The sequence below is a fragment of the Magnolia sinica genome, chromosome 2 (assembly GCF_029962835.1).
Source record: "Magnolia sinica isolate HGM2019 chromosome 2, MsV1, whole genome shotgun sequence".
Classification (NCBI taxonomy): Eukaryota; Viridiplantae; Streptophyta; class Magnoliopsida; order Magnoliales; family Magnoliaceae; genus Magnolia; species Magnolia sinica.
In genome coordinates, this window is record NC_080574.1 from 111,404,848 (window position 1) to 111,429,960 (window position 25,113).

General features: G+C 38.1%; 1 protein-coding gene across 11 annotated transcripts in view; it reads right to left on the bottom strand.

Moving 5' to 3' along the window:
- The window catches only part of LOC131237382 (sterol 3-beta-glucosyltransferase UGT80B1), an 82,276-nt gene that overhangs the window by 52,240 nt on the left and 4,923 nt on the right, over positions 1–25,113 (bottom strand). For all 11 annotated transcript variants that reach the window (XR_009167210.1, XR_009167211.1, XR_009167209.1 and 8 more), the window contains exons 3-7: positions 22,452–22,603; positions 16,612–16,851; positions 13,687–13,798; positions 12,929–13,099; positions 1,678–1,741 (exon numbers count right to left, since the gene is read on the bottom strand). Coding sequence is in view for 8 of the 11 variants with exons in the window: in XM_058235111.1 (XP_058091094.1) it covers positions 1,678–1,741; positions 12,929–13,099; positions 13,687–13,798; positions 16,612–16,851; positions 22,452–22,603 (739 nt within the window). In the remaining 3 variants the exon portion in view is untranslated. The remainder of the gene's footprint in view (positions 1–1,677; positions 1,742–12,928; positions 13,100–13,686; positions 13,799–16,611; positions 16,852–22,451; positions 22,604–25,113) is intronic.

Here is a 25,113-nt window from a genome sequence, read left to right on the forward strand (position 1 = left end):
TTTTCAGAAAAGTTATTTCAACATAGATTTAAACTTTATATGTAAATGCTGCTGGATTTTCATTTATGTTTTTGTTATTTCCGTCAATTTTTTGCCTTTTTAGGCAACTTTACATTCTACATGTAAATGCTGCTGTATTTTTCATCAATTTTTGGGCTTCTTTAGGCATTTTTTGTTGATTTTGTTTTTTTATTTTATTTTTTGAAATTGTTTGGGGGGGGGGATGATGCTCCTTGAACAGTCCTATAGGTCATATGCTGTAATTTTCAGTAATTTTTCATTTTCAGATTGGGAAAATGAAAATTTATTGTTGTTTGAACATACATCCATGTTGTTTGGACATAGATCTACCAACTATGAGCTGTAAAAAAATGTATTTTCAACCATTTCATACTTTTTTGTATTTTTTTCAGAAAAGTTATTTCAACATAGATTTAAACTTTATATGTAAATGCTGCTGGATTTTCATTTATGTTTTTGTTATTTCCGTCAATTTTTCGCCTTTTTAGGCATTTTTTGAATTTTTTCCTTTTTTTCCAAAATTACTTTGGAGGAAACATAAATCTAAGTTCTTTCAACATATACTTTACATTCTACATGTAAATGCTGCTGTATTTTTCATCAATTTTTGGGCTTCTTTAGGCATTTTTTGATTTTGTTTTTTTCTTTTTGTTTTTTGAAATTGTTCTGGGGGGGAATGATGCTCCTTGAACAGTCCTATAGGTCATATGCTGTAATTTTCACTAATTTTTCATTTTCAGATTGGGAAAATGAAATTTTATTGTTGTTTGAACATACATCCATGTTGTTTGGACATAGATCTACCAACTATGAGCTATAAAAAAATGTATTTTCAACCATTTCATACTTTTTTGTATTTTTTTCAAAAAATCAATTTCGGAATGGAGATATGGATTAAATGGTAGATGAATATATTCATTTTCACCTGTTCTTTGTTTTTTATCATTTTTTTTTTCTTCTTACCTCATTGAAGTTAGATGTTATGATTGACATGGTAAAAACACTTGGACTCAAATGTTCGACATATTAATACATTATAGTGTATATCTATGTTATATGCCCCTTATTATTATGATTTGAATTATTTTTATACTCCAATAGTTGATAGATAATCATATTAATAATATTTTATATCAATTTATGGCATATTGCAATAATTTATGCCTAAATAACTCAACATCATAGCTTACAGCAGGTCAACCTGACACCAAAGAATGGTCCGTTACACCATACATGTTCAAAACACATAAAAATTAAAAAAGATAAGACTCTTGGATCTCTTTTTTTTTTTTCTTTTTTTTTTTGAATTTTTCTAATATTTTTCTGCATTTTCTTGGCTAAAAAAATGTCTGATATGGTCCAAAATGGGGCTGATATCAATACGCAACGCCATATGGTATCGGTTTTTGACCAAGGTCAATACGCCCATCAGTACTGATATTCAAAATCATGGTTCCAAGGACAACTGCACCTACATGCATAGTGCCTTCAATGACAATGACTAGAAGAGAGAATATCATGTGTTTGCATGACAAAAGACATTTTCCACTTTTCTAGAAAATATAAACAATGAACATTTCAATGTAACAACTAACAAGAAACATGGGTAGAAAATGCAATGTTCATCATGTGAAAAATATTCAGATTAGAACTCACGTCCAGGGCATCGTGAAGAAGATGTGAAGGGAGGCACCAAGAGCTTCAGCAACATGTGCATGTCCTGCAAGCATGGGTATATGCTATAAACTCTATATGTAATTCTCATAGAAAGTATGAAGTACCCACATGTTTCAGTGAGGAGCAAGGATACAACAGCCTAGTTAAACAACAATTTACTGTGATGAGAATAATAGAAAAACGTACCTACTGAAATGCAATGAACTCATGGTTTCCAAAAAACAGAACTTACCATTATTGTTTAGATATTGCAAGGTTCTAGAATGAATCAGCAATTCTATATATTGGAGTTGGCCAGTCCACATTATAATGCATATAAGAAAAGCACGAGGTAGCTCTATTAACCCAATTAATTAAAAGGGGAAGTATTTGGCCGATAAGTTTCCCATAATTAAAATGGAAGTTTCAAAAATAGATAAGCCATATTTGGAAACTGTTAGAGTATACTAGGAAGAATAGGGTAGTTTTTGTTCTGTTATGGTGTGTATCTGTTAGGATCTCTCTAGATCCCTCACAGATCTCCCATTTCCTCCGCATACTCAGTTGCTATCAAAGAAATAATATAAGTTACAGTTTTCCACAATGCTGTCTCTCTGGTTTAACATAGTATCAGAGCAATACCAATCCCAATACCGCCTGTCTCTTCCTTCTGATTGGGATCCCTCACACACCGTGATTGCCATCAATGGACTACCACCATCATCACCCAAATCTGAAATCCTGAAGAACTGTCTTCCCCGTCCACACCATAGCCCGCAGTCTTCTTCTCCATTGCCAAAACCCATCAGCACCTCCACTCGGCCACTGTCTTCCTATCAGAGCCTCCACTTGGCCACTGTCTTCCCATCAGTGCCCCCAACAGTGGCACCATTTGTTTTGCCACCCGTCTGCCCCGATTCCAAAACCCATTACCTCTACCTTCGAACCCATCTCCAAATGGGATGTTGCAGTGACGAAGACAATGAAATCCTCAAGCATCTTATCCCAGATGATGAAGATCCTGCTGCCGGAACCCTAGAAAACCGCCATAACACCACTGGAGCTCCAGCAAATTCCGGCACTGGAAATATCCTCTCTAGCACCTTCACCGTCATCTCCCCCTTGAATTCCAATTTATCAGCCCTAATCTCCCGACACAATCCTCCACTCCATCTTCGAACAGCTGCCACTGTCGGTTTTGGCACAGACCGCCTGTATCTGCCACCTATGGAATTATATTTTCAAATAATGAGGTTCTTCTACCATACCCATCCATCTGACAAGTTTACAGCTGGGGTCCACCTCATTGATGTTGTTGTTGTTGTTGTGGGGTCCACCTTCTCATTATTGCTGTTGTTGTGGGGTCCACTGCTGGCCAAGGTGTCCCGTATCGGTATCAATTGGCGTAACGGTGCCCTCCGAAACCGATACAAATACGGGGGCGTAACGGCCCGTAACGGCGCAAAAAAAAAAATTTTGCCAAAAAAATATGAAAAAATATGGATTAAATCCGGAATATTCTAAGCATTCCAAATATGCATTCATTTATAAATTGGAACATATTTATGGTGGTGTAACGGTCCACTCTTTGGTGAGAAGTTGTATCAAACTGTCTGATGAATTTATGAACCAGATAACCTGAATTTGACTACAAAATTCATATATCTAATTTTCTAAATATCTAAGTTATATACTTAACAACTTGATATCATTTCTCCCAATAGTTCCTTAAAAAAATGAAATTAAATTCAGGTAGATGGCATTGTCAATTTGGGGCTGACTTGGAGGACCAATCTATGCACTAAATCAGCCTCAAATTCATGCAATTTATTGTCATTATCCCACTTATGAATTGGTGGACATTTATTGGATAGTGAATCATGAAAAAAAATCAAAAGGCCCTATTTTAAAAAATAAAAGTCCACAAATTAACAATTAAAACTATTCAAACAATTTGATTTTGGCATTGTGAGTTAGCAATTGCAGTCCATAATTTAATTGCTAAATTTTAAGTTAATACATGTCTCGTGTACAAGTTTTTAAGGCTCAAATTAGGCGGGACTCGGATTGTGAAGTGTAGCACGTGTCAAAAAAATTTGGGCCCCACCCATGATGAATGTGTTATATCCACACCGTCCATTCATTTTGCCAAATAATTTTAGGGCATGAGCCCAAAAATGAGGCACATCCAAAGCTCAGGTGGACAGCACCATAAGAAACAACAATAATTAAACGTTCACCATTAAAAATTTATTGGGGGCTACAAAAGCTTTAGATCAAGCTGACATGTGTGTTTTCTCTTCATCCACGTCAGTGTGACCCAATTAATAGGTTAGATTGAAAATAAACATTACAGTGGACCTTAAGAAATTTTTAATGGTGACCATTTTATAACCACTGTTTCCTATTTCCTATGGTGTGGTCCACCTGAGAATTGGATATTAATAATTTTTTAGATCCTGACTTAAAATGACGTGGCAAAATGGATGGACGACATGGATAAAATATATACATCATCGCCCACTCGGGTCTAATCAGATCAGATTGGATGGAAAATAAACGTTACCGTGGGCCCTATGAATTGTTTAACGGTGAAAATATTATCTCCGCTGCTATTTTTGGTGTGGTCCAGATGATATTGGGATATAATTCATTTTTTGGATAGTGCTCTAAAATGATCTCTGAAAATAGATGAACAGTGTAGATATAATAAATACATTACTGTGGAGCCCATATAACTTTGATCTCCTTTGAACCGTTCGTACAACTCGGAGCTCGAGGAGTGTCAGCGCTTGTCTTAGCGTGACACGTACCTACAACCAATGGCTAGCCGGTGCGTGTTACGCCTGGAAAAAAAAAAGAGAGGGGGAAACCGAAAAGAAAAAAGAGGGAAAGAAGAGAGAAGAAAAAAGAGGGAAAGAGGGAAAGAAGAGAGAGAGAGAGAGAGAGAGAGGAAGAAGGCCACAGCCACAGCCGCAGCTGCCTGAGAAGAAGAAGAAGAAGAAAGAAAAGAAGAAGAAAAGAAAGGAAAAGAGGTACGTCTTTTTTTTTCTTTTTTCTTTTTTTTTCAAGGCCCGTAACAGCCGTTACGGGTTAGTAACAGTCGTTACGCCCGTAATGGGCCCGTATCAGCCGATACGGGTACAAAAACTGGGAACGGCTGATACAGCCCCGTATCGCGTAACGGGTACCACCGTTACCGATACGTATCCGATTTGGGATACCTTGCTGCTGGCCCACCGCTATATCTCCTTTGGACCTGATCTGACCGTGTTAAGATCTCGTTAAGAATCTTTGGTTACACATGTTTGAACAAGATATGCATATGCTGCGTTGTGATTGGCCTTTAATCAGTCATCCGTGATCAGTTTTAGGCCTGAGTTTTGTGGGCCATCACTATTTGCTGATTCGGGGGCATTGAAGCCCAAATTATTGTTGTTGATCGTTAGCCATCTCTTTGTTGGATTATTAAAAGGCCTGATCGTGTGTGGTCCACCTTGTTGGATATTGTGTGATCTCCCTTCATCACCTCTATTCATCAGCCTCATGGGATCAATCATATCCGCCATAGACGTTTGACGATATAGCTTCTCTGAATCAGACACTTTGATAAGATGTGTTTTCTTTTCTTCTTCTTTTTTGTGTCAGGTGTGTTGAACCGGACTTATGTTTGTGTCGAGCGTATGGACTGACTTCATTACTTGTCTTCATTATGACAAGACCTATTTTCATTTGCTATTAGAACATGTAAAGCTACCAAAAGTACAATAGTTGACCTCCCAGCCACCAAAAGTGTGTATCCAACAGAGGAGTAAATCAGTGAAATCCGGGCCACTAGAATTATTGCCAATTCATTCGTCAGCCATTTGAAGTGCTATTGGTTCATATCCTAGAAGTCATCAGAAAAGCCTGCTCACTTCCAGCTATTCGTCATTTCCTCGCCATTCTTCATTTCTTCATCATGCCCGCCCCATGTTACAGTTGCAGTCATGGTGGCTGTAAAGGCCGTTACGTAAACGTAATGGTGGCAACCATTACATGTTACGGGGTTGGAACATCTGTTATCGAAAACATGACTAGTAACCTCCGTTAACGGCCCGTTACACCCCTTATAAAGGCTGTAACAACCCATAATGGTCTGTTACGACTTACGAGGCACATAAAATTTTTTGGATTTCTTTTCAACATTATTGGGCATATATAGGTTTTTCAAGTTGTAAAGGCTGTTACGACCCGTATTGTAAAGGTAATGGTGGTGGCTGTTACGACCACCATTACCGTTATGGAATACCTTGGTTGGAGTATTCTTTTTTGTTTAAATAGGTGTGCATCATGCCTTTCAAGCTCAAATTAATCCTTTCAGAGCACCTTGAGTTTTAGGGGGGGTGTTAGAGAATATTAGGAAGATTAGGGTAGTTTTTGTTTCTATCATAGTGTGTATCTGTTAGACTCTCTCTATATCCTTTATAGATCTCCTATTTCCTCTACATATTCAATTGCTATTAGAGAAATAATATTAGTTACAGCTTTCCACAATGTAGCCTCTAGTTTAACAGAAACAACATTAATATATCCAAACTATTTTTTATCTACTTTATTCTACACTTAGTTACTGGATCTCCTAAGGGATACGCTTAAATAATCAGACAGTTTAATGAAGGACATCCATTGTCCTTTAACCTATGCACATGTTTTTTGAGGCATTTAATAAACTCATCATGACAATATACTGGAGGGGATTGATTGAAGGTTTCAGAGTAGCGACTATAATCATCGTGATACATGCAGGTCCCTTATCCCAAAGAATTGCCACTAATGAACAAAAGATGGGCCCCACAGCCTATCCAGTTGACGATCAAGACCTCGAAATCCATCTTTTATGATTGGATTGAGATAAGATTACATTGTGTTCCCCATTGACACATGGATAAGAACGGCTCTCAAATACTGAGATATATAATTACAAATATATCTATAAGATCAAACTAGGGTCCATAGGAAATTGTGAACCTAAATGTATGCACCATTCATTAGTAATTTAGTAAAAACCCTCTCATTCCACATGTTCATGTGGTCAAGGTTGACTATATGGTCCAAATCATGAGGGTTGATCGTGTGGTCCAGATCAACAAAATCGATTATACGGCCCAAACAATAAGGAGCATGGACAAGGACATACAGTAAAACAAATCAAGTTGGTCAGGCAAATGGTATGCATTGGGTCACTCCTATGGAATATACGAACTACATAAAGAAGAAACCCACTTATTCTACATGATCATGTGGTCCGTATCGTAGGGTTGATTGTATGGTCCAGGTAAATAAATTTGATTGTATGGTCCAAACAATGAGCATGGATAAGGGCACACAGTAAACCAAATAAGGTCGGTCAAGTCAATGGGATGCATTCGATCACTCTAATGGAATACACAAACTATACAAAGAAGAAACCCACTTAATCTATGCCAGAAAAGAATTTCTTTTTTTCTTACGTTTAATTATGTTAGCCCTTATTCTAAGCTGGGCCTCATTAGGATGCTCCAACTTGAGGGGAAGTATTGAAAGGTTGATAGTTGAATAAGATCCATTGGGCCCAAGTCCATGTGATAAGGCCCATAGGCCCCATTCACGTTTTTACTATTAGAAATAAGAGTAGAGGGTTGGGGTTTCAATAGACCCTAAGCATCTCTCTCTCTCTCTCTCTCTCTCTCTCTCTCTCTCTCTCTCTCTCTCTCTCTTCCTTCTTCTTCTTCTCATTATAGCTTCTCATAGGCCCTCAAGATTCGCACGATGCAGCCGTTTAACATGGTATCAGAGCCTAACTGCTCCTAGGGTTTCTTTTTCTCTTCTCTTTTTTTTCTTTTCCCTTCACCTTTTTTTTTCTTATTATTTAATTCTTTTTTTTCTTTTTCTTTTTTTTGAAGATTTTTCTGAAGGCCTTGCTGATTTTTATGTAGCTTTGATAAGGTTTACTAGATTTTTCTTGTTGAAGCATATTTTTGTGTTGGCTGGGCTAGAGTTGCTGGAATTTTCTTGCCGAAGAAGATTTTTATGTTGCCTTAGGTAGAGTTTGCTAGATTTTTCCCGTCGAAGTATAGATTTTTATGTTGCCTTGGCTAAGGTATACTGATTTTTTTCTAATAAAGCACATTTTTGTGTTATCTTGGCTAGGGTTTGTTGATCTTTTCTATTATGGAAGATTTTTTAGTACTTTTTGTGTTTCCCTTCCTAATCATCAGTGGTTTCCTTCTTTTCTTTCCTTTTTCTTTTTCTTCTTTCTTTCCTTTTCTTCCCCTCAAATCTATGAGTTTTATTCTTGTAATCTTTCTCAACAAGTGGTGTTTCGCTTTCTTCCCTTCACAATCTTCGACGGTTTCTTCTTCCACTTCCTAAGCTTCTTTTCTTTCTTTCATCTTTTCCTTCCTCTTTTCCTCTTTCCTTCCCTTCACAACAACAGCTTCTTATTAACTCTTTTCACTTCATCCTTCATTCTTCAACAGGTGGCAGTTCCCTTCCTTCCCTACACAACAACAGCTTCTTATCAACCCTTCATTCTGTTTTGAGAGTGGTGAGGCATTTTCCTCCCCAACTCATTGTGATTCATTAGAAGGGGGTTGCTTGCAGCTAGATTTTTTTTATTTTTATTTTTTTGAGGTTGCATCATATTTTTGAGGTTGCATCATATTTTGCTGGATTTGAAAGCCTCTTTTATATGCAGTTGAAGGACTTGCTGGTTTTTTTGTTGTTTAGATGAAGATGTTGCTGACAATTCTTATTTTATTCCTTTTTGGAAGAATTTTTCAAAAGGATTTGTTGTTTTTGCTAAATTGTTGGAGGTATTGTTGGACGTCCAAGTTGGAGGTATTTGACTGGATTGTCTCTTGTTGTGAAGTGTGCTCGCATCTTCTCCACCACCTCCTTCGACAACTTAGCAGCTTCTTCATTCCAGGCTCTCCTTGCCAAAATGTGTGATGTCACCAGTTATTACAACAGGTAGTTGGCACCCATTTATGCACTGGACAGTTGGTTCGAACTTGGTTGTTCCATTGGGGCTCACATTACTGAAGTTACAAAAGTGTATGTTCACCTGAAGTTATTAGTCGTCTCATTGCCTCCATTTCTCATCCGTTCACTCGCCTCTTGTTACAGCCAGCGCTACTCATCTTCGCAGTCCCGCTACTTTTTATTTTATTTTTTTTTACTTTTAAGCTTTTAAGAAATCTTTTATGTGCCCCTCCAAACTCGAAGTTCTCTTTTCAAAGCACCTTGAGTTTGAGGGCGAATGTTAGAAAAGAATTTCTTTCTTTCTTAGGTTTGATTACGTTAGCCCTTGTTCCAAGCTAGGCCTTATTAGGATGCTCTAGCTTGAAGGGGAGGCCCCATTCACGTTTTTATTATTATAAATAAGAGTAGAGGGCTGGGGTTTCACGTTTTTACTTCTCTCTCTCTCTCTCTCTCTCTCTCTCTCTCTCTCTCTCTCTCTCTCTCTCTCTCTCTCTCTCTCTCTCATTGTAGCTTCTCATAGGCCCTCAAGATTAGTACTATGTAGCCATTTAACAATCTACAGGATCATGTGGTCCAAATGACAAGGGTTGATTCTATGGTCAAAACAATGAGGGGCATAGACAAGGCCATACAGTAAACAAATCAGGTTATTGACAATCCAAACAGTAAGGGGCTTATTGACCACCCTAGACCTATACTACTTGACTAGGGCAATTCCTTCATTGACCAACCTGGCTTGCAAAGTATGCTCAATAATTCAAAAAAGGTCATTGCGAGTGAGTTTCTCTCTCAAAAATTGATGCAGGACATGAAATTCAAATAAGATGTGCAAGATTTTCAGGCTTTAGATCACGTTAGTTCAGAAACAATTACACAAAATTCCATATCCCACACAAAAGTTCAAGCATTCAATCAAGGGGAATCTATGTAGGCCCAGGCCTACACAAGCTAGGGTTGGATCAATCAAAATTATAGACCAAACAATAATCAAAGAGGGGTAAAGTCATCCACACAAGCACAGAAATAATTCCTCAATCCAAGGGGTTCACATATTTCAATTCGGGGAACCCTAAGGTTCAAGAAAGAGCATAAAATTAGAGATTTGAGTAATTTAGGGTTAGGGTTAGGGATTTGTGGTGAAAGAAGGGTAAAAGAGAGGAGAGAGACGAACCAGAGAAGCGTCACACGCGTGAACAGCGGTGAAAGCCCAGACACACGTGCGCTGGAGGTGTCCCGCACGTGTGTGGGGCCCACAAATCGGAAAACGGCCAGATTGGCCTTGGTCGGCCAGGAGTGGGCTACAAAACCTTCAAATTTCAGCCTAATCTGATGCACGGTCTATGCGTGGTGCTCCGCCGAAACTTCAGCCCTCTTACAGGGCCAGATTCTGAAAATCTGCTGTAGAGAGAAAAACGGCTACAATAAATGATGGATTTGAAGTGTATATGATTGTAGGAGAAGAGAAATATGTATGGTAGAAGGTGGGGGCGAATCGGGATAGGTGTGGCTTCGCACCATGGTAGTCAGCCCTTCGAGGAAGGGAGGGTTTCACACCCAATTGAATATCCACAACTCAAAAATTTTAAAGGAGAAGAAAAATGCAGAAATTTTATTAATCTCTAATGAGAAAAAAGACTACAAGGGGTGTCTATTTATAATAAAACCTTATACCCCAAAACTCGGGTCATGTGCGCAACCTATTACTTAGAGACGAAGTAATTAAAAATAACAACTAATCAAAGCAATCTAAATCGTCCATGATATTCCTAATAACAACAATAAGCAAAACCCAAAGTACTGGATTAATTAGAATAGTGGGCCACGATCATAAGAACCCATGGTGGGATTCGCATGATTATCGAGTCCACTCCAAGGAACCAAAACGCAGCACTCTAACTAGGAGACCATCCCTGGACGTCGTCATCTATCTAGATCAATAGTGGGGCCCTCCTCCTTGCGTACGTGCGTTGGGGGGGGTGCGCATGATGTCCCCATCAAAAATCCTTCAAATATTGTTGTTGAGATTATTCAACACATTACCCATCATTTTAAGTTCAAATTGACCCATTTATAATTTGATATTCTACCCAATAACGAGGCTTCCATTACAAGGTACTTTGAGGCTCTATGACATGATATCTGGCCAGCTAACGAATCTAGAGACAACCTCAATGGACTGAGGTTGTAATTACTAGTGCCGCTGCCCATATTGGCCAGCCCAAAAACCAATACAAATCAATCAGCTGCATGAGTGCCCATACTAGCCATAATCAATGTAAATTCTTCCAAAACTACTAGTTAGAAAGAAAAGTACCAACTAAATAAAAAGGAGAATACCTGTTATAATCAGATTCCTCGTGAACAAACTGTATTGCTGATTTGCTTGCAACTGAGGGGGTCACTATATCATCTTTTTAGAGGGGACTTCTATCCATTGTCCTTGTGGATTTTGTTTATTTGTTCCCCTTACAGGCTCTTTAATAAATTCTTTATCATCGATCAAGAAAACAAAAGGAAAATACATGCTTTTATATAATTGTGTTTGTGGTAGACGGCTTCTTTCAACATTGAGGTCTTAGGTCTGACCCAGCTTACCTATAAGATAAAGGTACATTTTAATCATGTCTCATTCCTCGTAATCATTTCTCATTCCTCATGGTGGTATGGTCATCTTGTCTACCTATCCATCATTAAATGGTAAATGTTGACATTTTTAATGACCCTACTGACTTCTAGTTTTAGGGCCCATTTTGGTTGCCATCATAGTTCTATCCACACAAAAAGGCCATTGAAGCGTCTATCCAAGGTTTGTCAGGCACCCTTGGGCACTGATTCCAATAAAATTGATATTACAACCATCAAAGAAATTAGCCCATTAACTTGCACAAGTTATCTGCTCAAGAATTTGTTTTATGTCCATCCTCCATAAGATACATGGATTATTTATTTTCTGCATGCATGAGTGACAGCACATATATGTGAGACTATCAATCCACAAGCACCCCAATGTACCACATCTAACCTTTAAGCGCCCCACAGGTGCCATGTGTGACAAGTGTGACTGTCAATCCTCAAGCACCCCCATGTACCACATCCAACCTTTAAGTGCCCCACATGTGCCACATCTGCCAATGTGCCCATGTGGGCATGCACCACATGTGTTATTGTACATCTTCAAGCGACCGCATACGTTAAATATGCCACCGTGAATCTTTAAGCGACCCATGTGCTATATGTGCCACTATCAATCTAAATGCCCCACGTGTCCATATGTTCCAATCATAATTGCACGAAGCGTGAAGCACCAACATATTTGGATGCATGAGGGGGGAAACGTATATTTCGAAGTGTTAGCGAGTATAACCAACTAGGAATTGGGGAGCAGTAGAGGGAGCAGGGGCAAAAGTACAAAGCATAAAAAGAAGCGGGAGCAGCACCTTGTTAGAAGGAACGTGCAACTAAGGTGCCAACATACCAAAAATGTACAAGTGCCATACGTGCGTAACCATCCATCCCTACTCCATGGCTTTTGACAAAATGCAATCCAAACAACAAAATAGCCAATCCAAGAAAACCCATCTATACAAGACTTGGCTAGAAACATGTGTCCAGAACAGCTTTTCGAGATAGAACTCAGATGCTAACCAAGCATTCCCATAGAGTTTTGCAAATAAGTTAATTTTTTTTATTTAAAAAAAAAAAAAAAAAAAAAAAAAACCTTCCAATATCTAGGCATCTTATACTCAACAAATCATGATAATATAAGATGATCGTCTATCACTAATACATTAGTGACATGAATAGGGTTTCCATAAATAAATAAATAAAACATCCACACCTTCAGTCAATCTACACCTTCATTTTGATGTCGAAGGCATTACTCCCCATTTCTTATTACTGGACAGCTTTAAAATTTAATTACCAAATTCATTTTCCAATAGCAACTGTGTCCTTAAATGTTCTATTGCCTTTGTCATACCATTCCAACAGGACTGGATGCACAGAAATGCAGCTAGGTTCCATTCAAAGCCACAAACTTAAACAGGATAACTTATAATGATATAAGGAAACAATGGGCAAAAAACTAGACGTTTTTTTTTTATCAACAATGACCAGAAGAAATCATCCATGACAAATACTGGCAGGGCAAAATACTTTTACATGTACTTCCAAGAATGTTAAAAGAAAATTTTAAAATAAAAATAAAGAAGCTAATCCAAAAGAAGCATCAGAATTCAGAACTCACCATAAGCAGGAGGGTTTGCAATAATTGCCTGAGCTCTGAAAGGAGCACCAGAGTCCAAGTCGGGTTCTGTGCATGCAGGAAGTAAGGAATGAATAATGGCTTTCAGTTGTTTCCTTTGTTCTGATATTTCTGCTGGTCCAGATGGTAGAAAACCCTTATTTCTTGCCATATCTGTCATTCAAAACATTTCAGTTGTACAGAAACAAAAGAGACATGAAAAAAGCACCGAATTGTACAAACCCACAGAAGGAAAAGCAACCAGAGTCCAGACAACAGGAAATGAGGCAGCAAGAGACTGATGCATTTGCAGAAATTATAGGGAACAGAATCACCCGGACATTCCAAAGTGAGCTACCCTTTTAAATCCTTTTGGAATAAGCTTACAAAATCTTTTGTGATTTTTCTATAGTCAACTCACTTATGAATCTGCTTTTGTTCACAATGTTTTCAAAATATTCCCATATTTTTATGAGCTTCATAAATTTTATTGCTCTTTTAGATGCATCTGCATCCCTAAACTTTCAGAGCTGGCAGTAACTAACACAATACCTTAGACATGCTTTGGTTGCCATGAGCATGTCTAGCTAGCATTCTTGTGAAAGACCAAAAGCAATGAGTGATGTATCTAATCAATGAGGCAAATCATAAAGGGAGGCCCTAAATGGCTTTATGGACAAAATCTCCACCGAAATAACTGGACAAAGACATCTGAGATGTGCAAGTGAAATGAAGAATGTTACATGGTTGAGATGTCTTACATCCAGCCAAAATACGTGGATCACCACCCAGAGGATAGAAGTCTATGCCAGCTGACCTCACAAAATTGCGGAAGTTGGCATGAGTTGCAAATCTAACTTGATGACCAAACTCCTGCAGGAACTATTGAGTCAGCTTTGATAACATATCAGGTATAAGTAGATGCTGACAATTGAAAGGACCATCCTTTCTTACAAAATCTGATATTATCACTAAGAAATTTGTTGACTTCAGAAAAAAACAATACAAAATTTGACCATAAAAAAAGGAAGTGCATATATAAGAAGCTTCCAAACAAAAAGCTAAAATTGAAAATGTATGGTACAGACTATATGCTACTTGCAAATTTTGAGAGCATCTAAAGGTCCAAAGCCAAGAAAAAGTTTAGTGACATAGAACTGTGGATAGAAACAGTATCTGGACATTCATCTTAAGATCATTGAGGGTTGAACCTTAGTCGCAAAATCCTTCTAACTAGGTCCAGCTCCCACTTTGATCACTTCAAACTCCCACTCCTGTTCCCACTTCCTAGCTCCTAGCTATTTACAATTGTTAACACTTTGAAACCGACACTTCCTCACAACCACACCCGTATCTATTGCTGCTTCACTTTATGCTTCTTGCAACTATAAGTTGAACACTCCATGGTCAACACAGTACCAAAATATGATACAGGGGAAATCTTGTCCATCAGTAACAGATGCAGTGAAGTCAATGAAGCTAGCTACATGCAATGGCTTGCCTCGTTTAGCCATACATTCCAGAGATAAACTGTGGTTTTCAGTGACAAGATAGTGTTGGTGTTAGCATCACATTTGATAGTTCGAAAACCAAATTTATTATGTAAGAACACATTTGATGACCTGTAATACGGAACTAACTAGTTCGTGATAGTTTGAAAAACAAAACTGATGATGTGAGAACACATTTGATGACCTCGAATAACCGACTAGTCCATGCTTGACAATGTTGCAGTCCACTTCAGCTGCTCCCTCATTTTATCGAAAAGAGAAAAGGCAATGTTATCAATTACAGCAAAAGATAAGATTGCCAATACAGAGACATAACCTTGGGGCACCTTCCTTTGGCTAACACAAAAGCTAGGAATTGACCACTCTATGAATGTGACTAAGTAAACCTGGTTACAAGCTATCAAGGCTCTAATTTCTCATACCACAAAGGTGTGTTTCCACAGCACTAGACAACTACCACTATCCATTGTGTTAAATAGTGTGTAGCATATAGCATAGCATTCGGCTCTACGTAGCATATAGCATAAGCTACGCAATACCTATTTTTAATTAAAACGATAGAAAATTATGATAAATAATATAAATGAATATAAATATAGCAAATAAAAAAAAAAACAAAGAAAAAGGCCTAGGATGTTAAATCAATAACATCAGCAAGTTTCTAAGGTCTCCTACTCATTAGATGAGCTGATGGAGACAGTGTCGTGTGTGTGAGTGATCCAAGCTTCAATCCCTGGTAGTGTTACCTTTCAAAAATAAAATTAAAAATAAAGTTTTTAGCATGTTCAAAAAAGTTACTTTTAAGCCACCACAGAAAAGAAAACCTCACGCATATCCAGTCATTGCATGGCATGGTGACCCACATGATGGACTGAATGGGTCGGATGCCATGTCATGCATGCACCAAAGTAGGCCCCACGCAACAAATGGTTGTAGAACAAGCTTATTCTACAACGTTGCATACAACCAGCATCCCAAAGAGGGGAAAAAAATAGAAAAGAAATGATAAAATATACCCCACAGGCTACATCAATCATTGAATCAATCAAAACAAACTAAAAATAATTAATTGAGGTTAAAAGTTAGAAAAGTACCTCTATTTATCTTTAAATCAAGCAAAAATTGCAACTCTCAAGCTCCACAGTTGTACAGACATAAAATGAGGGAATTCTTGTCTCCCTTGTTTGGGCCTCAAATGCCTGTGAAATTCTAGTCACAAAATCCTCTCACAGGGCCAATCAAACCCAAAAAAAAAAAAAAAAATCCCAATGGTAGAGTGAATTGAAACAATCCAGAGTATCAGTGCTGGAGCTGGAGGGTTTTGAAAATCCCTCTTTGAAAGGATGAGTTCTACTATGGGAATAACTTTTGTGTCTTACACTATTCAAAAACAGTAAAGACTCCAGCCATACACTTCCATGCCCAAATAAAGATAGCTAGGACTGTCTGATGGCTGTGATAATAGAGATATGCTCCATCTGTGATAGAGACCACAATTTGGATGGTCCAGATTGATCTAATGTAGTGCCATGTGTGGTGAGGATGAGTCACCACCATTTACAAACAGGTGCTAAACTAATAGGGAAGAAACTCTTTTTTTTTAAAAGGGTTTTCAGGTAACATACACTACCCACACTACATGTAGCGTACGCTACATACCCTGTAGCGTACACTACCAGGGAGATACGCTACTTGCATACATTACATAGCGTTTTAGCCATGCGTTTTAGCCACACTACGATGTGTAGTGTACACTGCTTACTGCTACTACCCACCCAAGAGAGAATCATCTTTGATTCCCATATGATTACCAGAGTAGCACCAAAAACAAATTTTTGCCCCTCTTTAGTGGAACCTGACTATGCATGGACGATTATTAAAGTAATGGCAGGGTGCGACCTGTCCAGGTACTGAACTGAGTCGTATCACCGACACGCAGTCAACTCATCCAATACAGGACGAGTTGCACAAAAAGCTCAAAGAAAAGCCAAAATGATTTTTAAAAAATCAGGAAAATGGTTTTTCAAATCAATCAAAGAATTATCAATTTAACAAACATTCACATGACCACAGAAGATAAATAAGCAGCAATAAAAACAAAATACCACCAGAACAATGAGTGAATAGGAGATAAAATAAATAGCAACTGCACATTTCAATTGACAGTAAACATACCTGAAGTCTCTTTGCAATGGCCAGAAAAGGCTGGACATCTCCTCTTGTTCCAACTACAAGCATTGCAATTTTCAATCTCGGAACAGGCTTATTGAATTCCATAGTCGTATCTTCAACATCAGTGGACACTAAACCAGAATCAAGCTCTAACAGTTCTGATGCTACTGGTGCACTTCGAGCCACATCAACCTCCACTGTCCCATTATTTTGAATTTTAACAATGTTCTCAATTATCTTTTTCTGGAACCAAAACAAAGAAGTGCTTAGCAAGGAAAAGATAAATTACCAACACCGAAGCATCTTGATGAACTTTTGGAAAATAAATAAGATAACATGAATGTTAAAATTTGAGCAGTATATCATCTGGCAGCAAGCACAATCCGAAGTATTGATATAGCAACTAGAAAATGAACAGTTTAAAGATTAGCATATCATATTTTTGGCACATACAAAATTAGTTTGACAATATATAATGACAAAAAATTGACCACTTTCGATATCTTCGGTCGATAATCCATGAGAGAGGAGAGATTGAAAAGGATGCCACCCATAGAATTAAAGCTGGGTGGAAGAAACGGAGAAGTGCCTCTAGAGTTTTATGGGATCATCGTGTACAACTCAAACTGAAAGGGAGATTTTGTAGGATAGCAATGAGACCAGCCATGCTTTATGGGAAGCAATGTTGTGTAGTTAAGGAACAACATGTTCACAGGATGAGTTTAACCGAAATGAGGATGTTGAGATGGATGAGTAGCAAGACGAGGAAGGATAGAATTAGAAATGAAAGCATTCGAGGGAACTTAGGAGTAGCACCAATAGGAAGTATAAGACGACAAAAAGTAGACTTAGATGGTTTGGGTCCACGTGCAACGGAGACCAAGAGCTGTCCAAGATAGGAGTGAGTTGGTACAAGTTAAATGCTGTGAAAGGGCAAAGGGAAGGCCCAAAAGGACATGTATGGAGATAGTTAGAAAAGCCTTGATGACCTATGGTCGAACCGAAGGTATGGCCCTTGATAGAGTGGAATGGTGGAACCGGATTCTTGTAGCTGATTGCAATTAATTGGGTATGGCCCCTTTCCCCTTTCCACTTTCCACTTAGATGACAAAATCAAACTTAGTATTAGTGTTCGAAGTATCGGTATCACTACAAGCTTCGCTAGCCAAGGATACAGAAACAATATCAATATCGCTGATAATATCGCCAATAACTAGAAATGCGGGGAAACATGGGAAAAACGGTGAAAATTTTCAGTGAAACTTCAGGAGATGCTAAAATACATATATTTGCATATTTAGGAATTAAAACAATTTACAAAAAGAATGCATACATAATAAGTTTCCATTTAATGGGAGGCTTAAAAGCATGTGTCATTCATTGTCAGTGTTCGAGTTGTCGGTATCGCTACAAGTTTCGCTGGCCGGAGATAAAGATATAATATCGTTATCGCCGATAATATCGCCGATAACCGGAAATGCAGGAAAAAAGGGGGAAACATGAAGAAAATGGTGGAATTTTTCAGTGAAACTTCAGGACATACATGAATACACATATTTACATATTCAGGAATAAAAAAATTGCAAAAAAATACATTACATAATAAGTCATTTAATGGGACAAAAAAAGCATGCGATGCCATAAAAAATCACTTTAATAACAACCAAAATGAGTTTATATATTACAAATGCAGCTGGCATGCAATAATTAAGACATGTAAAAGTGAATGAACTCAAAGATGCCAAAACAAGGATGGATTGGATTATCCAATCAGTGTGGTTTTTGCATGATAGAGATGTACGTCACAAATCCACTCCTACCATCTGTTTTGAAAGGCCACAATAGGACAATGTTCTAAAAGTTAAGCGGATCCAAAAACCTAGTGGTGGGCCATACCACTGTTTTTAATGGTGGGCATTTAATCACCACTGTTTCCCTTAGTGTGGTCCACCTGAGAAGCAAATCTGTCTCATTTTGGACTCATGCCTTAAAATTATCTATCAAAATAAATGGACGACATTGATAAAATATTTATCATTATGATGGCCCCACAGAGCATCGACCCATCAATCTAAAGATACAAACAAGTGACACATGCGCACCGTATAAATCAATATGTTTATCGTACTGAGTCAACTATGTGGGGCCCATTGTGATTTATGTATTTTATCCACCCCATTCATCCATTTTACAAGATAATTTTAAGGCTTGATCCCAAAGATGAAGCATATCCAATGCTTAAATGGACCACACCACAGGAAACAATGTGAATTGAACATGCCTACCGTTGAAAAATCATTAGGGGCCACAAAAGTTTTGGATCCATGTAATTTTTGTATTTTAACTTCATCCATCTCTATGTGATCTTATGAACAACTTGGATGACAAATAAATACCACTATGGGCCATAGCTCCTAGGAAGGTTTCAACTTGGATGACAAATAAACCTCCCTGGTCTACCATGATGTTTATATACACTCAAACAGTTCATGGTCCCATTCTTGCTTGGATGAATTGAAAAAAATAAATAATAATAATAATAAATAAATAAAAAATAGCCCCGGCCTACTGACTCCCACCCACTTAGTGGTGCAGGGAGTAGAGTGGATTATGTGCAACCTTAGCCTTCAGTAAGACAGTACAACACTTATGGTGGGGCCCACCTTGATATATTTATTGTATATCCATCCAGTTCATCTATTTTTAAAAATCAATTTAGGGTATAATCTAAAAAATGAAGCAGATTCAAATCTTTGGTGGACCTTTACATAAGAAACAATGGTGATTGACCATTAAAACCTTCTCATGGGTAACAAAAGTTTCGGACCAACCTGATATTTGTTCTTTTCCATATAAATGTTTACGTGACCTTATCAAAGGGTTGGATGACAAATAAACATTACAAAAACATAAAAACATTAATGTAGGCTCAAAGAAGTTTTTAATGGTGGAGGTTCAACCACCACTCTTTCTTAAAATATGGCCCAGCTTAGATTTCGATCTGCTTCATTTTTTGGGCTAGTGTCTTATAATGACCTGGAAAAACCTATGGGCAGCATGGATAAAAAATAAATACATCAATGTGGGCCCCGCCGTGAGAGACGCACCACTGTTTGTAAAGCCGTAATTGCACCGAGTTCACTCTCTCAAAAGGGAGCTTTCGTCTTGGCTGGTGTACCAAGTAGCTGGGTGTATTGACGTTAGCAAGTTTTGTGGGTCCCATCATGAGGTATGTGTTATGTCCAAACCGTCCATTCATTTTATGAGCTCGTATTAAGGCTTGAGCTGAAAAATAAGACAGATATAAAGATCAAGTGGATCACACTACAAAAAGCAGTGGGGGATTAAACGTATACCATTGAAACCCTTTTGGGGGTCACATAAGTTTTGGATCAATATTACATGTGTTTTTCCTCTTAATCCAGGTATTTTTGACCTTATGAACAGATTGGATCGAAAATAAACTTTATGGTGGCCCTACGAATGTTTTAACGGTGAAAATCATTACCCACTGCTATTTCTGGTGTGGTCCATTTGAGCTTTGGCTATGATTTATTTTTTGACTCATGCTCTAAAATGATTTTGAAAAATGGACGAACGGTATGGATGTAATAAATACATCATTTTGGGGCCCATTTAACTTTGATCTCCTTTGAACCATTCGTACAAGGTACAACTCGAAGCTCGAGGAGCTTCAGCGCTCGTCATCGCATGACACGTACCCATGCTGGTGTATACACCAGTCCGCTTCCCTTTCGTCTCATCTTCTCCGAAAAACCTTCAATCGTTTTTTCTGTGTAAAAAGAAAAATTCCCGAGTATCTTTCCCCAAATTTCTCTCTTTTTCAAATCCTAACCCAAATCCCCTTCAACCTCGCTGAAATTGGGTTTCTTTCAAACCTATTCTTTTCAAAGAAAAAAGAGAGAGAGAGAGAGATTTCTTACCTCTGAAAATCCGGTGCTATCGACCGTGATTGGCCCACCAAATCCATCCGAAAGCCACTCCCACGATTAGATTTTGAGAAAAAAATGGTAAGAGATTTATTTTTTCTATATCTATTTTGTTTTTTAAAAATAATAGGGAGAGTTGTCACTGATAATTATTTTTTTCCCAATAAAATCGAAAATATCGCCAATATTTCGTCTTCATTAGGAAGAGAAACGAATTTTTGGTGTTTCGGTATCGCCGGTCCAGCGACACCGATAATATCGGCGATATTATCGATTTTTCGTCGACAATGGAAACGCTGGTCGTTGTAACAAATCACTCTAACAATTTCATCAATCCCATCTATCCATCCAACCATCCATCAGTATTTCGGAATATCAACAACACGACATTTCGCCGGGAAATCATCAACAACTGAAAAGGAGACGAAAGAATGTAGTCGATATCGTCCATGTTGCGTTACTGATAATATCGTCGACGATTTGATCACTACATACAACCGTGCACCCATAAAAATTTGAAATGAATTTTTCAACAAATAGATTTTTGGTGATATAGATACATTAGCGATATTGTCGAAATGTCGTCGATGCACTGGCGATACAAGTGACACCTGGAATTTACAGGATAAAAAATATTTGCGATACATTGGAGATAGCGATACATTGGCGATACAAGCAACACCTGGAATTTACACAATAATAAATTTGGTGATACATTGGGGATATCAATACATTAGCAATACTTTGCGATGCATCGCTAATACCTAGAATTTCTGATACAACCAGTATTATCGCTATCGCTACCAGTGTCATCGGTATCGCTGAGTTGGAGATAGAGATAATATCAGGGATATTTCGATAATATAAGAGATACTTCGAACAATGCTTAGAATGCAACACATCATGAGGAATAACGAGGAACTACAAACAAATGCACAAGACCTATCAATTTTTTTACACGTGAACATCGTCTAGTCCAACCCATATCACATGGTTCCTTGTACATGATGAAGGTCACACTGACCAAATGCTCCTAACCATTCCCCGTGGTCCTTGTTGTTATATTGTTCTCCAAGCCACTGATCAAATGGTTAGGATTGTTGGATCCAAGCAAGACAGGAATTTCAAGGTGGGGTACACGGATGGAGTGTCTAGTTTGTTGATTGGGCTGTATAGTAACTTACCTAGACATTTAATCTCACTAGCTGATTTAATCCATGAAGAGTTCATTGGACAGGATATCCAGTCTAGAATGCTCACAAACTATCCATGTGTCCCATAGATCTAGCTTGCATTAAATTATGGTGCAAACTAGTTGCATAAGATTGTTCACATAAACACAATAGTGTTGTTTGCTAGAATAGATCTTGATGCATTGCAATAGGATACATCCAGGCCTTAGCCACTGAATTGGGGTCCTCTTCAATGACCCAAAATGTCCATATGATGAGCCTCATGGTGGGTGGGGGAGACCCAAGAAGAACTATCAGATTAAATATTTCTATTCTTTGATTATTCAAACTTCATGGAGAATGACCATATTTGAAGGAAAAGAATCAAATGATTAGAGGGTTAAATACTCCAATCTAAGAGATTTTATCTTTTGGATTCCACCATCCAAGGTGAGGCCCACGATATAAACAGTTTGATAGATTGCAGGAAAATGACCCAGATACAATACAAAGGCCAAGTCTTGACTTATCGGGACTCATAATGCAATATATTAGAACATATTCTAGCAAACCTCTACATTAGTATGCATACACAAACAATTTCCATATATAGAACCAACATACGTACGACTAGGAATGAGTAACATAAGCACAGTTGCAAGCATACTTTTCAGCATGCACTCTTCCTAGGCAGAAATGCATTCTTGAGCTTCATATTTACCTTTTCATGTTCTGGTAGCCTATCTATTTTCAAGTCATGCTTTGGAGTTTCCTTTTTCTCAGTCTTAGACCTGGGTAAAGTAAGCTCATGTCTCTCAAATAGATTATCGTAGGCATCATAGACCATAGGGGCAGTTTTAGAATGCTCCAAGCCTGCAACAAATTGATCCCATATCAGAGATCATCAAATAAACTTTATTCAAATATTTTTCTGAAAATAAATCATTGATCAGTTATCAGTGCACCATAGATCAGGGTGCTCCATTGAGTTCCAATTGTTTTCTTATGCCAAAAGTATCATATACTAGAATGTCTATCAAGGCCAAGAATAGACCATGTTGGATGGATGATGGAAAACAACCAATTCATCTTCAACTAAAACAAAGGTCAATGCAATGTAATTCCTTGAATTGCATCCCAAAATCCAACAACTAAGCATGCATATAAGTGGTAATCAAAAAATTGGGCATGAAGTTAATGTATTAGTAAGACTACACCGAACAAAGCAATAATATGCTCTTTTGAAAGGCATGAACACAGACGCAAGTACTGCACAGCTTCTGACTAACAGTTAAAATGCCAAATATCACAACATGTAAAGAACTGAAGTAAAGAACTGAGCATCCCTTGCCACTTACTCAAGGGGTCCATTCATTCGATATTTATCGTTTCATACACCGGAGCCCTATTCCTATTTATACAACCAAGCCACCAACCAAGCCTTTTATCTGTCCAAAGATATATCTCACTGCATACAGCCATTTTCATCAATAATATAACAAGTAGTAGGCAAAAAGTTTGAAACTTGATTCCCAAACTTACTTGGACAAGTGTCTATTAGAGTTTTGGAAACACGGCAGAATTATTTTTTTTTTATTTTTTTTGAAGACACGGGGTGTCCCCATCTCTTTTTTGAAGTGAGACTAATCCCTACGGATACACGCAATCACTCACAACCACGTGTATCGGGTAAAGCCACGGAGGGGAATCAAACCCTTACCTATAGGGAGCAAATCTATGGTGAAGACCATTCGCCCAAACCTCATTGCAAGCAGAATTAAACTTTTGTAAAAGAATGGATGTAATTAACCCTAAGGATCCACACACACACTTCATATCAGGGCAGATCAGGGCCGGTGTGCCTAAGGAGAGTTGTTCGCACAAATGGACCCCATGCCTGTGGTCGTAAGAAGGCTATCCGCCCTACGTAGAACCCTTTGCACCCAGAGCAGGGACTGTTGCGCCAAGTTGCAAGCAAGGCAAGTGCAAAGAGTGAGCGCTAGGAATATCAAGCTGATGCAGGCTGATCTAGGCCACAATCCATGGGTCAGGCCCAGGCCCATTCAGCCCAAGCCCAACAGTTGGCCCATCAATAAGGAAGCCCAAGCTTCATATTTATGTAGCTAGTTTATTTAGGTAATTAGCTAGCAAAAACCAATCAGCTAGCTATGAATAATCCATTAGTTAAATATTCTTAAATGCATTCTTATCCATTTTATTTCCATTCCATATTTGTAATAAATCATTGGTGGTCAACGACATTATGAGTTTTCCTTATATATACGTTTCAAAATGTTATATAAGGGCCTAAGATTAGTAGTATCAAAACGCCTTTGAATTGAATAAAAATTATAAATTGTCTCTTTCTACTTTGTGTGATTCCCGTGCTTAGCTTGGAGGTGCATACGCTTAGGCAGATCTTCCCCAACAACCGGCAGCACTAGTTTGGTGTTAGAGCAAGGTTCCAACGGCTGGTTGAAGTCCTAGATCAACAACAATCTCCATATTTTTTTAGATTCTTTAATCATAAAATTCCGCATCTTTTCCGTTATTTTCTTCATTGCATCCATCCCTCCTACCCCATTCACCTATTTTTTTTTCCTTTTCTTTTACAAAGCCCAAAAGTCTAATTGACAAGGAAAGACTGCCAAAATTTTAACAACCATCTACGCTCCATAATCCAGCCCATTAAAACTCCGAAAATCAGCCCCATTCCATCCCATTAAAACACCTAAAAATCAACCATATTCCAAACCATTAAAACCCCCAAAATCGCCCTATTCCAACCCATTAAAACTCCTACAATCAACCACATTCCAGCCCATTAAAACCCCAAAATCAGACCATTAAATCCAACAAAAAAAGAAAACAGCCCTTATTCCAACCCACTAGAAGCCCAAAGAAATAAAATCAGTCATATTCCTGTCCAAATCCAGTCCCCATTACAACCATTAAAGTCCAAAATCCCAAACCATTAACATCCCTAATCTAGCATATTTCAATCCATTAAATTCTAGAATCTTAGCCCATTAGCAATCTTCTGTTCTAAACTAGAAACCGCCATATATTTTACCCATTATTTTCTGACATTACGATGTCTACCCGTAGTAGTAACATCTATGGTAGACATCCATCGAGGGAGGCTTACCGATCAGCAGGGAGACAATTGCATCACCGAGTTATTCACAAGACTAGCTAGCACGGAAACCGTTGTTGACCAAATACGTGGAAAACAACATGATGAGCAATCTGATCCCATCGAAGATCCTAATTGTAATCCAATTCCATAACAAGGGTTTCAACTAAAACCTTCGGTTAATCGAAATGGTACAAGTCCTCGCGAGTTTGTTTATGACTTCATGCAACGGCTCTTTGCAAAGAGA